Source organism: Pogoniulus pusillus, chromosome 23 (genome assembly GCF_015220805.1).
Source record: "Pogoniulus pusillus isolate bPogPus1 chromosome 23, bPogPus1.pri, whole genome shotgun sequence".
NCBI lineage: Eukaryota > Metazoa > Chordata > Aves > Piciformes > Lybiidae > Pogoniulus > Pogoniulus pusillus.
This window is the reverse complement of record NC_087286.1, coordinates 20,874,084-20,889,408: the sequence shown is the minus strand read 5'-3', so window position 1 is coordinate 20,889,408 and position 15,325 is coordinate 20,874,084. Positions and strand designations below refer to the sequence as shown.

The 15,325-nt window shown below is 43.8% G+C and overlaps 1 protein-coding gene across 6 annotated transcripts in view; it reads right to left on the bottom strand.

Moving 5' to 3' along the window:
• Positions 1 to 15,325, bottom strand: part of PRKAG2 (protein kinase AMP-activated non-catalytic subunit gamma 2) — a 224,845-nt gene that overhangs the window by 123,289 nt on the left and 86,231 nt on the right. For all 6 annotated transcript variants that reach the window (XR_010306582.1, XM_064162855.1, XM_064162856.1 and 3 more), the window contains one exon: positions 9,319 to 9,390. Coding sequence is in view for 5 of the 6 variants with exons in the window: in XM_064162851.1 (XP_064018921.1) it covers positions 9,319 to 9,390 (72 nt within the window). In the remaining variant the exon portion in view is untranslated. The remainder of the gene's footprint in view (positions 1 to 9,318; positions 9,391 to 15,325) is intronic.

Sequence of the window (15,325 nt, the reverse complement as noted above, 5' to 3'; positions counted from 1 at the left end):
TCCCCAAGGGGATGCATAAGCAAAGGTCACAGTGTATGTGCCAACAAGCACAGTGTGCCACTTCGCGTGCCTGCTCCTGTCTTCTCAATCATGCAACACAAACCAGTAGGTATGGAGCAGTTTCTACCTGCAAAGATCCTACCTGATGTGTGTCAGTCCGGTTAGGTAAGGGCATTGTTGCCATTGGAGTAATTGTAGGGAAACCCAGCACCTTTTATTAGGATGACTTAGATGAAAGAAGAGATTAAATAAAGACTTGTAAGTATATCTGCCCTCCTTTGAGTCAGTGGAGGGCTTGAGTACATGAGTCCAGTTAAAAAGACCAGCTGAGTTTAAAGCACACAGGCAATCAACTCCCTCTTCAAAAGGATGTTTAGTCATTGCTCCAAAACACTTGTAGAAATATGTATGAGCAGATAACTGCTCCCTCTGTAACACAGGATCCCCCTTCTCACATGCTTCCTGTCTCTGAAATGCATTTTGGACCAGCTCCTCTTTCTACCTGGGATGGGACAGAGCTGGAATGGGTCCTGCTCCATAGGAACTGCGGAAGGGCTTGCAGAGAGCATGGTCTCTCATTTGGGAATGTTTCTAGCCTAAAATACAAGTGGCAGTTGGTCTGTGAGATGGACACAAATAGCCTGGGTCACTAGAAGAGGTGTGGAGATGTGGACAGCTGATGAATTCTGCACTGTGCTCCTCTACACAGCACAGAGATGTCTTGCAGGCTGCACAACTGCTTTTTGTACCTGCAGATGTATTTTTGACAGCGTGGACAAAAATATCACAAAAATAGACTTGCACTGTTGCAGAAGGAATGAAGAAGAGGAGGAGCTGCCCACAAGGGGACATTTTTGGAAAGCATAAATCAGTTCTAACTGAAGCACTGGGCACCAAACACTCCAAGAGTATCCATGAGAGAAGAAAACAGTGTTTGAAGCTTAATGCAGTGGGCAGTGGCCTGATGCTCAGGTTTGCCTCCCACTTCTGCAATGGCTTCTGTGTGCATCCTTGAAAGCTGATTTGGTATTAGACATCTATTCTGCCCCAAGGACCATATCTCCACTCTAAGTCCTCTGGCACACAGACTGTCTCCATTTATCAAGAATAATAGAACAGAACCCCTCTACTGAGACTTGAAATAATAACTATACTGTAAGTAAATTAATAAACAAATTGCACTTCAGTCATGGGAAAAGCAGTCCCAAAGTGAGAGCTTTTTCATAAAAGCTCATTAACTTTACTAAAATATCAGCTGTAAATCATCTGAGACTACTTCTACATTGTTCTCTTCACAACTACATACTCCAAGAAACAAGCAAGTAGCAAAACAGCACCTCCCTTTGCATTGCAGTTTAAAACAGGTCTGCTGCCAAATCTTCTGTCTGAAAGTGGGGAGTGAGGATATTGTCATTTGAATCACAATACAAACCTGCCATTACTCCTGTATTTCAGGACCATTTCCAGGATGGCAATACAAGCCATGACATTTCCAAATCCAGGAGAGGGATCTCAGTCTGGTGCTGCCCTTACTGTTTCCTGTTCTGGTTTTTCGCAGGCTTGTTTGCATATAATGACATAGGAGATGCTTTTAAAAGCTTGTGGTGTCCTCACATACTAAAGCAGTTCCAGGGATGCAAAGTGTCATGCAACAATTTGTCCAAATAGTCAACAGCCAGTTTTCCTTTCTGCTTGCAAGTCAGACTGGAAAGCAAATCACTTACAAATTCCTAGCAGAAGCAGTGGGATGTTTTCATTTATTGCAATCACAACTGGCAACTTTCCCTCCATCATGCCAGGCAGATGAATTGGCTAATTGTCAGAGCACTAGGGGCAAGCTGCTTAATACACATGTGCATGCTACTAAATTAAACACAGAGTTCTTCCCCAGTCATTCCACACATTAGACACAGGCTACACCCACCACCAAAGGGTGATCCTGCTTCGGGAATCGCAACAGGATTGCTTTCTTAGAATGTCATTTGAGACCAACGGATTGCAAGTTTAAAAAGCTGATTAGGTGCTTCTGTGAGTAAAGTCAGCAGCAACAACAGTTGGCATAGTGTATACAAAAGTCACAAGGCAAAGTTAATTTTCATACTTCAGCTGGGAATGTGGAAGAATCTCTGCTGTGGAATAAGGCACCCCATCAGTTTGATGACTCTGGCAGTGGTGCTAGCAGTGAGTTACACAGCTAGTTGGATCATCAGCCTGTTCTTCATGCTTTCTGGGCTCATTGCCTTAAGCTATGCCAGGCAGGTGGGCAGAAAACTCCCACACATGCTTTGAAAAGATAACTGTTCCCAGAGCTGAGCTGCAGCAGGGGGGAAAACCCAGGCATTGCATCCTGTTTTCTCACATGAATAACGCTTGTACATCAGCTTGTGTTGGGCCAGGACAAGCAGTTAAACGAGAATGAACAGAAAAGTGAAGCACACCTAATACATGCACACGGTGAGATGGCTCCTTTGGCCCTGACTGAGTAATTGGCTGTTTGGAGACCAGGAATCCAAACACACAATGCAAGTAGCATATAAATTAGCAAAGAAGCTGATATTCCACTCTAAGTAGGAAGACTATTCACTTAACTAAAAAGAGCCTAAACCAACCAGCAACAAAACATTTCCTGTGTTGACTTTGTGCAGAGCATATACAGGATCTTTGAGCTCTGTGCCTCACCTCAGACCCCTTAAACCTTAAAGCTGGTTATGCTGGAGAGAAACATCAGATCGTGACTGGATGTCTGCAGAGCACAGCACAGCAGGAATAGGGCTAAGGGTCAGTGGCAGTGCAACCCTACCCTCTGCCTACAGCAATGTGCTCCCTGGTGAGGTTAAGCAGCCAAGCACAGCCCCATGCTACGTCAGATGTTGTGTTTCTAGTGACTGACTCTGCTCCTTCAAGGCTAAACTGGTTCTCTTAGCACTCTAAGCATCCTAAAATACTGCAAGACACTGTCAGTTTTCAAGCTTCAGAACACAAGGGATCCTCAGCTGGTGATCAGGAAGAGACTTTGCTCTGTTGCTCTGTCCTGTTTAGTATCTTCACTGATAATCAGATGAGAGGATTGAATCCACCATCAGTAAGTTTGCAGATGACACTGAGTCCCAGGACTGATCCTGAGGAAATCCCACCAGTTCTGTCCCCTCCACATCCTTTCAATACAAGCCTGACATCTCTCCCTTCATCGATTTTCTACCTGTCTCATAATTCTTCATTCTACTTGACAAGAAAGATTAAAGTGCACTATACTGAACAATTACCATATGATAATTTCCAAAGCTAATGTGCTAAGAGACCAAAACTTCACCACTTATTAGTCTCTTGTCATCACCACACCATCCAGCTCAGTCCTGCCCCATCTCACTCACAGGCAGAAGTTTTCCCAGCACTGGCAATATCTTTCTCATGCTTTCTGTTGAAAATCTGATCCCTTAGTTTCACCAAATAAAGTCATCTCTAGGAAGACATTTCTGCTCCCAGCCTTGGATTTAAGGATTGGTTAACTGCAGCAAAGGGAAATGTCCTAAAGTGATGTGCCCAGAAAGATGAATGAGCTTTGCTGAGAAGACTCTGATCATACACAGGCAAGAGGCTGTGCAGGAGCTCAGGGAACAGCTACTGCCCACGTCTCTGTCACAGTTCCTCTCTGCAGCCTTCTCCTCTGCTCCCCTGCCAGGGCCCTCCAGCAGCAGGTCCTTTCTTGTGGACAGAGTCCACTTAGAAGACACTCTCCTTGAAAAACCTCTGGGTCTGGTCCAGGTTCTGGTGAATTTAGACTCATTTTTCAGAACAGACTGAAAGAAAGAATCTGTCTGAAATAGAAATGGGCTCGAGCTAAACAGTCTTTAAAGAGGTTTCTGAATTTCTGTGAAAGTCATTAAATGCCCCTGAGCCCTGTTTCTTTTGCAGAGACCTGTAGAACTGTTTCGGTTGGAAGAGGTCTTTAAGATCATGAAGTCCAACTGTTAACTCCAACAGTTCTCTCCACCTCTGAGTATTTAGAGCATCTATGGAACACTTGAGTTCTTTCTTCTTTTACAACAGTGAGCTACTCGACCTTTATTTTGTCTCTCCACTCAAAGAATGTTTTTTGAAAGGCAGCTAAGGGAAAAGGAATCACCTCCCACTAGCTTTGACAGGGACAGTAAATACAATTAGAGAGGATACACTGGATAGATGTCTGCACTTGTTTCCTGCCCTTCCACTGATTCTCAATAAAAAAGCTCTTTGATAAAGTTAATTGGATGAATCTCTCTTTCTCTTGAAAGAAAAGAGCTCACAGAAATACAAGAGCTGGCTTCATTAGACTGAAAGGTAATGAAGGACTTACTCTCCCAGGCACTCTCTCTCACATTCATCACCACTAGTTCCCTTGGTTCTGCATGAGCAGTAACAATTGAGATGATTAATTTTATGGCATCAGAGATGTCACTTCCCAATACTAAAGTACAATGACACTTTCCCAAATTAAAATACAATGGGATGAGGCATAGCTGCACAGACCACTGGGGTAAGGCCTCCAGCAGTGACCAGGGCTGTTCAAGGGAAGAAACAGGCTTGAGGAAAGGTGCAAGGCTCTTTTTCTGCTTCCTAACCCATGAATGCATTTATGTTAAGGCATTAGATGGGAAAGAGCCATGCATGTGGCAGTTGTCCTACAGGAGCTTGCCCTGAAGCTCATTCCATCCTCTGCAGGTACCGCATGCCAAGGCTGTGGCACCATCCAGGATACACATCCCCATCCTCACTGCTCATAAAGAAATGGACAATTAAAAGAGTGGGAAGAAGATAAATCAAAAGGAGATGCATTATTCAGCGGAGAGAGGGCTAAAAATGGCACACTTTCTGCTTCTCCTCCCTATTCCAGGGGTTGCTCGTGCAGTTCTCATGAGTCACTGGGCAAAACAGAAACAATGCTGGGATGAGACGCACTGCAAAGCACTCCAGGAAGTCCTTCAATACTACAGTCACTTCTCAGGTATTTTCTGATCCTAGTTTGACAACACTTTGGGGCATTACTAATAGCAGAACATAGACAGCCAGTGCCAAATGCAGTTGTAACAAAACCTCTGCTTTTCACCCTGCTCCTTTCCATGTACATCCAAACCACAAACTAATCCATCCTTTAACCACCATGTCACACCCAGAATCCATGTACAGATGATTACCTACAGCTGTTCTGAAAATCTCATCAAGGCTTTGTGAAGGACTTCCTAAAAATAAAGCCTGAGTTATTTGCTCCTAGGTGTAACAATCTGGCAAAATTGACATGGGCTGTTTGTTTTAAGTGATTCAGGTCACTCTGCAGCAGAGAGTTTCCTGCTCAGAATTTACCACACTCTTCCCGCTCATTTTTGTACAAGCTACAGATTGTACCAGCAATGAGTCTGTATTTATTTCAAGTCTCTGTAAAGTGTGATATAGTAGAGCAACAGAATGTTTTGCCTGCCTAGAAACAAAACACCAATGAGGTTTTTATGCATTTAGTAGACTCCATGTTTATTCAGTATCATTCCAGCTTCTAAATCAAAATGTCTCGTGCTACTTTTCTTACACACATGACACAGGCACTATGACATTTGCCAACCAAATCCATCAGTCATTTAAACCCCTGCATTTGTTCAATAAGAACTGTTTACCATTAATTCTGATCCTAATGAGTCTATTTTAATGGTGGCATTAATTATTCAGCATCAGATATTTCACTGTTTTCCCCAGGACTAATGTTAGACTGACAAACCTGTAAATTATCCTAATTGCAGGCACTGTAAATATTAGCAGAGTAATTGCCTTTTTTGCAGTCTTTTGAAACTTCATCTCTGCTCCAAGATTTATTCAAAGTCAGCATTAGTCAGAGGAAGCTCTGCCAAGTCATCCAGAGGTATTTTATCAGTTGCTGGGATTTCATTTTAAGATGTCTAGCTTTAACATCCTCTGATTTAAATACACGCAAGTCAGCCCCTCGAAGATGAACACCTCACCAGCTTTCTTCCCATGCAGAGAAAAGCATTTTTAATGTACACTTCTTTTCTAAGCTTTCTTCTATATTTTTTCATGACAATTCTATTATTTCCATAAATTAATGGATCAATATTATCCTTCACACCTTTTCTTCTTCCTCCTCCTCTCTCCTCCATCTATAATTTTCCAGCTGCCTCCCTATGGCCAATTTTCTTATTGTGCCATTTTCTTCTCGCTATCAAGCAAAGCCTGGATGAGGCACTTGGTGCCATGGTCTAGCTGACCGGATAGGGTTGAGTGCTAGGTTGGACTAGATGAGCTTGGAGGTCTCTTCCAACCTGGTTGATTCTATGATTCTGTGATATGATTCTCTGATCATCCACAGTCCTGGGCTTTCAGAGGAAAGCAGCAACCATCCATTTCCTAGAATATCCACATTGTACTATTAACATGTTCCATATAAAAGCTCTATAAACATCCAAGTTGTTAAGACCTCAAAAACTGACATAGTCATTTGGGTGCAGAGGGACAGCCATCCCCAATTGCTGCCCTGCCACACCATGCCCAAATGGTCCTCTGAATGATGCTCTGTAACATTCATTATTTCCTAGACTTCTAAACTGAGTCTCTCCCACTGTCTTTTCCCATTCTGAGGAATTCCAGTCAATTCAATTGCTTCTCAGCTCCCTCTTATCCTTGCCTATGCTGCTCTATTTAATGACCCTCGAGATGTCTCTGCTAGTCTGGCGCCATGAGCTGTGAGCGTGGGGCAGAGCAGCGACAGTTGTTCCGGACACAGCTACCAGCAGAGGGCGCTGTCCCAGGCGCTAAGAAGGGCCAGAACCACAAGCACAAGAGTTACCCTTCTCCATCACACTGTGCCAAAAACTTCTACACTAGTCTTCACACTTTCATACCCTCCATCTTCAACAGAGGAAAGTGAAAACTACCCCATCCTTTACAGCATCAGTCGTGTTAATGAGAAGTGATTAAGGCTACACTTCAGGAAACGTGTGTCACATTTCCACCACTGCCAAAAAATTCCTATGTGAGCCTAAACAAATAATTCCGCACTTGAGTTTGCCAGCTGTGTCATGAGGGTTACTGTCACAGGATAAAGACTGAGAGATACTTGCATGGTCAAGTGCTAAGGATCTCTGTGACAAATGTTAATTCAGTTTCTAAAAGCCTTTCACAAAGAACAGGAGAATTAAATGAATGGCAGATTGAAAGGACAGGTTGTGAACTAATCTTCTCTACCTCAAGCTATGGCCTGGGTGACACAAGAGTTAAGTGCAGGAAGAGAGAAATCCCTGATGAATTGCCTGTCTCCAACATGACAGGTAAATGGCAAAGTCACATTAGTGATGAAATGCTGACTTTTAAGGTAAGAAAATTACACATCATACTTTGATTTCAAACTTGAACAAAGGAAAAACATCTCACTTATAAGTAAAGAGTAACCTGGGGACTCTTTTATGTAGCAGCAGTAGGGACTGCCAAAGTTTGAGTCAGAATTAAATAAACACTGTAGTGTGGCATCACTCACCATTCACTGGCAGCAAAGATCTCACATAGAGGAAATGTTGTATAGGATGAGATGTGTGGCAATGGATTTTATCAGATGATCTGCTTCTTATCAGAAGTTGGGCACTGCCAGCTCATTTCTTACCTGTTTGCTGCATGTGCTGGATGAATCTCCAAGTATAGAGTTAGAAAGAACTCTGGGTCTTAACACACACCAAAAACAGGATTTCAGATCCGCAGTCGTGTGTTTATTCCAAGTTAACTGAGCTTCCCTAAGCAGAACTTGACCCAAGACTGGGGCAAAACAGCATTTACTGAAGCTGCACAAAGGGGCAACTACTGAAATGCTCTTCCAGTTCTCCCCAGGCAAAAACTCATCCAGAGAGTCCCAAGACCAGTAAGAGGAAAAGCAGTAGATGCATAACCAGTGAAGTCATTAAACAATAGCCTGTAATACCAGGCACAAGCAAGTTTAATTTTGGTCTATTTCTTCCTTTGTGACTGAGAATCATGCAGTTTTCTCACCTTCCTTTTGGAAAAGGAGGTGATAAATGGAAAATCTAAGTTTAGCTAGAAACCTCTGCCTTCTTCCAGAGTGACAACCCTTTCCAGAAGCATTGCATTGTTCACTATACTCAGAGCCTCCAGACAAGCACCTTTTGGTAACACTGCATATTTTAGCTCCCGTGGCATCTGCAAGAGCTCCTCTTGCGTCAGTGACTCCCACACCAGTCTTAAAAGGTCCAGTGCAGATAAAGAGCAAGGCCAATGTTATAAACACACTCAATTACTGATGGATTGCAGAAAGTTTTTAAACAACTGTCCTTTGCTGTTAGGTGCAAAGCAATACAAACTTGTGCTGTCAGCAGAGGTAAGTTATTATTGTTCTAGATGCAGATTAGATTCACTAGGAGATATTTACTGCTTCACCTGCCTTGAACTATAACTGCAGACTCTTTGACAAATGGCTTCTAGCAGGTTTAATCTCCATGGAGGTCCAAAGCCTTGTAAATACAGTGACAAGTCAAATCAGTTCACTGTGTAGCTACAGCTCAGCTTTTGGAGTTATCTGCTGCTTAGAGGGGTATCTCTCTTCACCAAGCCCTTAATGCAGCCGATAGGAGGCTTGCATTTAAGCAGACCAACTTGTACTTCAATGCTTTGTGAAAATGATTGGGCCAGGACCTGAAGATAACAGATCCCACTCACGATTTGTATTACTTTGAAGCCTGTGTAGGAGCTGTGTATCCTTCCCTAACACCATCCACTGAACATGCTTGTCTGATCACTTTAAGGAAAGCAAACTTTACCAGTGTCTGAGTTTAATTTAATAGCAAGCCATCAGAAAAGCTTTATTTGTGGGAAGATCCTACTGCTATGGCTTCAGCAAATGAAGGCAGCTTATTTTGTCGGTGGTGCCAACGGTTGCATCAGGAGGCAGTTCCCAGAAAACATACTGATAATCACAGACACCTCTTTGGGCACTGTATTTCTGTAGCAACATCACCAATTTGGTTAGCTAACCATATTCCTAAGAATACAGTTCTGTAGTATCACTTCATTGAAATACAGCAGTATTACACACAACATCTGCAGCATTTAAAAGTGTCAGCAGAGATTTAACATTGTTTACAGGTTAAGGTGCATAAGCACCACCATGGCAAGGTCTGCAAAAGGCACTATAGTTATCTTAGTACATCAGTCTCAACAGAGTAATGGTGTGACAGGAAAGACTAAAACCCCAGAGGACTTTAAGCCTAGTAAGTCATGCTTACCTGCAAGGGATTCAACCACTACAACAACCACAAAGCTCTGAAAATAGCCTACCTTGCGAGAAGCATTTTTGTCTGTGCTCTCCACATCACCGTCCAAGAATGGCATGGCAAATGAGCTGAGATCCTGCCAGGACAGAGAAGAAAATGTGATGTCCCATATTAATGTCTTCTTCCTTTCATCAGAGCATCACTTGATCCTAACCCATGACTTTATCTCTGAAGTGCCCACAGTGATTCCTGGTGAGAAACAGCACAGGCTCTGCTCACTCTCCTTGGCTGTGAAACCAATGGCAGATGTAACAAGGCAATAGGGAACCCTTAGCAGTGCTTCTTTGTGTCACCAAGATAAAACATAACACATGGGCACAATCAGAGTCAGAAATCTTATGCTAGAACTTTCCAGAAGAGCATTCAAATTCCACAGAAAAATTAGTAGATTACAGTTTAAATACAGGCACTTGCTCAGTGAATGGCCTGTCCTGCCTTTAGTGGGGTGTAGTCGTTATGGCAAGGAACTAAATTTTTGTGAGAATACCTCAATGATGTGAAAAAGTAGCATGCCTGAAAGCTGCAACACAGTGCTCAGGAGGAAATAATCAATTCTCTTGCACAAATGAGAAAGGAGCACCCAATTTTGCATGACTAAAGAGAAGAAAGCCCTAAGAAAAGCATACATGCTCATCTTTAACTAACAAAACCAAACTGCAATTATATTCTACCTCCTGCTTTCTGCTCTGTTGATGCTACTTCATGTTCCAGCCACAGGGTATTTACAGCTCCTTTCCACATGTATAAAGAAATTATGTTAGTGTCAAGTTTAGCATCTGTTCGATCAGAAAAACAGATAATGAGTAATTCTGTGGCCAAATCCATGAGGTTGCCTAATGCTGTGCACTGAAGAGCTGAGCTTTGGATCCCAATTCTTGATCTGAATGTCAGGAAATCTCCCCCAGCACAGAACTTCTATGATACAAGGCATCAACCTTTCCATGTGATGATTCAGTGCTTCTGCATCCCATTTAAAGTAGCTCAAAACGTAAATAAATAAACAGCAATTTCATCAATAGCAATCTGAGATTGAACAGAGCTTAACCAAAAACCAGCACTGTCCCTGAAGCCTGCAGGGCTCACCTGCCTTCGGAACTCAGAGCAGCCCCAGGTCTAATCACAACACATTGTATGATCATCCTCAAGCCCAAATCTGCACAAAAAATGTGTATCACAGGCATAATCCTTACAAGTGTTTGAAAATATTCTGGTTACATAATGCACAACAAAAATAAGGAACAAAATACTGAATTACTGGAACTGAAGCACATGGGAGCAAACTCATGCCAAGCTGGAAAGGAAAAATAAAAAGCAACAGCAGCCCAGGCCTGGCCAAGCTGGCCCCAAATCATTGGGCCACAAACCAAAGCATTCATGGCAAATTAGCATGCTCCCAGCTCCAACCATGCAAACTCAATGCAAACTACCCACAAAGGCCCAAACCACAAAGCACCATCCAACTATAACAACTTTGCCCTCATCCCCACACTTTGGTGTGGGTGTTCCACATCACCTTTGTTTGCACATGAAAACATAAGCAAACATCTCCAAATCAAAAGAAAAGGCAATTTGTTTGGTTTGGATTTGCACTGTTATCAATGTTGGACAGAGGCTGAAGCAAGGCACTGCAGGACCTTAAACAAAAGCTTCTGTATTAATTTCCTTACTCTTTTAATTAGTCAAGACCAAAATTACTTCCACGTTCTATATAAAAGATATCCAGCCATAAATAGCATTGTAAACACTCAATAAAAGGATCATCACTATATTATTATCCTACTTCATATGTTGCTGCAAGGCTTATGTGAAGAACTTCTGTGAAGAAGTTTCAGAGCCCAATGGAAAGTTACACAAAAACACATCCCCTTCTGCTTGCTTTAATTTAGCCAAGGATTTACCAACACTTTCCTCCACCCATCTTTGGTAGTGCAGAAACTGGAACCCGATGTGTGCTGAGCCATTTTCCATGGAATAAATCAAGGAAATAGCCTCTTTTGAACTGCACATATTAGGGTCCTTATATTGTTACATTTTGTAATCCACAGGGAAAAGTCCTGCTGGAGACTCGATGGAGGAAACTTTAAGGGGGCATATATCCAGTGATCAGGCTTGAAAAAGCAGTTAAAAAATTTTTGGAACAGCAAACCCAGGAGGAGTTAGGTGCTACTATTTATCCAAGAACTAAATTTCAGTTCTCAGTTACAATTCCAAGCTTAAAAACATGTATGCATTAAATTCTAAAGTCTAAAAGTACCATGAAACCCAACCTACGGCTCTGATCTGGTTAGTAACTCTCTCATATAGAACCATAGAATGGTTTAGGTTGGAAAGAACCTCAAGGACCATCCAGTTCCAAGCCCCTGCCATAGGCAGGGACACCTCCCACTAGAACAGGTCACTCAAAGCCTCGTCCAACCTGGCCTTGAACACCTCCTGGGAAGGAGCAGCCACAACCTCTCTGGGCAACCTGTGCCAGTGTCTCACCACCCTCACTGCAAACAACCTTTCCCTAACATCCAGTTTCAATCTCCCCTCTGCCAGTTCAAACCCATTCCTCCTCATTCTGTCATTACAAGACCTTGTCAATAGTCCCTCCACAGCCTTCCTGTACCCCACTTCAGATACTGCAAGGCCACTCCAAGGTCTCCTCCCAGCCTTCTCTTCTCCATGCTGCACAGCCCCAACTCTTGTAACCTGTCCTCATAGCAGAGCTGCTGCAGCCCTCTGAGCATCTTGGTGGCCTCCTCTGGACTGGCTCCATGAGTTCCATGTCCTGCTTGTGCTGGGGGCTCCAGAACTGCATACAGGACTGCAGGTGGGGTGTGAGGAGAGCAGAGCCAAAGGGCAGAATCCTTTGCCCTGCTGCCCACACTGCTCTTGCTGCAGCCCAGCACAGGGTTGCTGTCTGGGCTGCACTCACACTGCAGGCTCCTGTTGAGCTTTTCCTGACCCCAGACCCCCAGGTCCTTTTCCTCAGGGCTGCTCTCAGCCATTCCCCACCCAGCCTGGAGCTGTGTTTGGGATTGTGCCAACCCAGGTGCAAGACTGTATTTACACCTGGCCTTGCTGAATGTCATAGAGATATGTTTCATTTGTCTTTACTATACAGAACAGGAGATCTCTGCTTCTAAGTAGAAGTAACTGGTGTTGTAGCTCTCTGGACAGCATTAGACCTTTCTTTGGTAACATAGTGCTGGAGAACATTTCCAACAGGATAATGATTGTACTTTTAGTCCTATGATGAAGCCTGTAATTGTATTTGCTACCTAACAATGGTTCTTCATCTTTCACGTCTTCATGGGATTCTGTGTGTGAAGGCATCCATTTACAGAAGGAAAAAAACACATTATCAAGTATCAGGCTGCAAATACTGCTCCCAGTTCCAACCTGTTGGTTAAGCAAACAAATACAAGGTGCTTATGTTCTCTTTGCATGTTCCTCTGCAGAGAAGGGCTGGTGAAAGGCCTGGAGCAGAGCCCTGTGAGGAGAGACTGAGGGAGCTGAGGTTGTGCAGCCTGGAGAAGAGGAGGCTCAGGGCAGACCTCATTGCTGTCTACAACTACCTGAAGGGAAGAGGCTGTAGCCAAGTGGGGTTGGGCTCTTCTGCCAGGCACCCAGCAGAAGGGGACACAGTCTCAAGTTGTTTTGGCGGAGATCTAGGCTGGATGTTAAGAGGAAGTTGTTGGCAGAGAGAGTGATTGGCATTGGAATGGGCTGCCCAGGGAGGTGGTGGAGTCGCCATGCCTGCAGGTGTTCAAGAAAAGACTGGATGAGGCATTTAGTGCCATGGTCTGGTTGACTGGCTTGGGCTGGGGGATAGGTTGGACTGGGTGATCTTGGAGGTGTCTTCCAACCTGGCTGATTCTACAATTCTCTGCAGAAGACAGAGCAGATATGTGTGTTTTGGTGTGATGATGCACTTGCTGATACAGTAACTTAAAAGAAAAACCAAAATAAATAAAAACTGCTCCAAAACTGTTGCAAAATGCCCCAGAAATTTCAACAGGCCAGTGGTACAGCCCAAGCCCTTACCACGCATCTGACTGCTCTGATCTTATGCCAACAGATACACACTGAAGGCTCTGCTGTCAACCTGGGCTTGAAATCATTCTTAGACAGCTTTCCTGTCTTCCAGCGCTGCTTTGCTGCTCTTGGAATAAGAGCCCTGGAAAATCACATGGCTCTGGAGTGATGTTTCAAAAACCTCCACTGAAGGCATGTAGTGACCTCCTGGTATGAGGAAAAGTTCTTTTCTGATTTGAGGCTGCAGAGCTCTGGCTGAAGAATAAACAGCATCACTCCCTGCATCCCTCAGTCCTGGATTATATGCCCAGACAGACAGCTTCTGAAGACCCCACAGTCTGTGATCATCCTTGTAAGGAATAAAGGTCACCAGACACTGCATCTCCGAGTGCTGCTAGCCTGGAATTAAGAGTATGAAAAGATTTTTGCACATATTTGTTAGCTTGCCTGCCGTGTTCCTGTTCCTCTTCCAGTCCTTCATGTTGTTCAGTGCTGTCTGACAGCCAGATATTACTCCTGCTACCCCCAATAAGAAGAAAAACAACCTCTTGAGCAGTTTAGATTTAGTTGACAGCCACAAACATGCTTCAGCTGTGTTCTGTTTTCAATCTGCTCTTATTTACCCAAAGGTCATATGGCAGCTCCTGTTATATTGACTGAAGAATATGGCCCTGGGGATATTACAGCTTTTCCTGAAGGACAGCAGAGCTGTGACGCAGCAGATCCATGGCTCAGTGCTCCTGCAACCAGACAGGCTCCCTCCTGGGGAGGACAACCTCCCACAACTCAACAGGAGATTCTTCAAGACTCTCCCTACCAGCAGCACAGGAGGTTAAGAGATCTAAAAAAGAAACTGCATTGTCTGTATTCTTTAACAGGCTTGTCTGCTGCTTCAGTTTTCAAGGAGTGTGTGTCAGGATAGCTCTATCTGCAAGTGCACTCCTTCCCTGTTCCCTTGGTGGGGAAATAAGAGACCTGGAAGGTTACAGATTCTTCATGCTGATTTCCCTCCCAAAAGGGGAGATTAGCTTTAAGGCAACCTTGTCTGAGCTACCCTACACCTGTGAAGTGATCCTTCCTAATTCCAGCTCTTTTTCCTGTGGAAGCCATGTAGCAGAACAGTTTGGATTATGTGAAAGAAGGAAGAATAATTTTTTTTGTTCTTTCTTATCTTGCAAAAACCAAGAACCTCTTCTCAGACAATGTTTGGAGAACAGTAAGGAAAATCACATTTTAGGACACAGAAAAGCAAATATATTGTCTGGCATAGCATAGCCCAATAGCAACAGGAGCAAGATCTGGTTAGTCACGCTGTTTTTCACCTTTTCCAGCCAGTTTCACTGCTCCTTTCCTTACTGGGGAGGATTCATGCCAAAAAGACCTGTCCAGACACACTGTTCTGGATGCTGCTGCAATTGGAGACCTTGGTGACAGAAGAGGGCTTCCAGCAATTCCCCTGTGGAGGCTTCAAGCTTAAGTCACAGACCACTAAAGCCTTGAACCATGTAAACAACACAGAACAAACAGGAATCCTCTTTATTACTGTGTTGTTTCAAGGCTACTTTGGCAGCCAGGCTGACAAAGCTTCTCTGCAATGGTTGAAGCCAAACTGCTAGCAAGGCACTCTGGGCCATGCTGTGCTCAACAGAGTAGAGACCAATTTCCGAGGTGTCAGTGGTGGAAGCAGGACCTTTTTACAGCCCTGCTCAACAGTAGCCCAAAATTTCAGGGCTGTACATCAAAAGAGCACTTCACAAACAGGTCTCCAGTGCCATCCTTTACAATTGTGCTTTGAAATGCAAGGCATGGCTATGAGCAACATGATGATGTTAAATCTGTGCCTGTGGTAGTGGGATTTGTGCCCCATGAGCATGGTTGACTCTTTTGCCATGTTCCAGATGTGACCCATATTGGAATAGCTTTGTGGTAGCTTCCATGGCCCAGCTCTGCTGAAAGGCTGCATTCCTCATCTTGAAGGAACTTCAGAG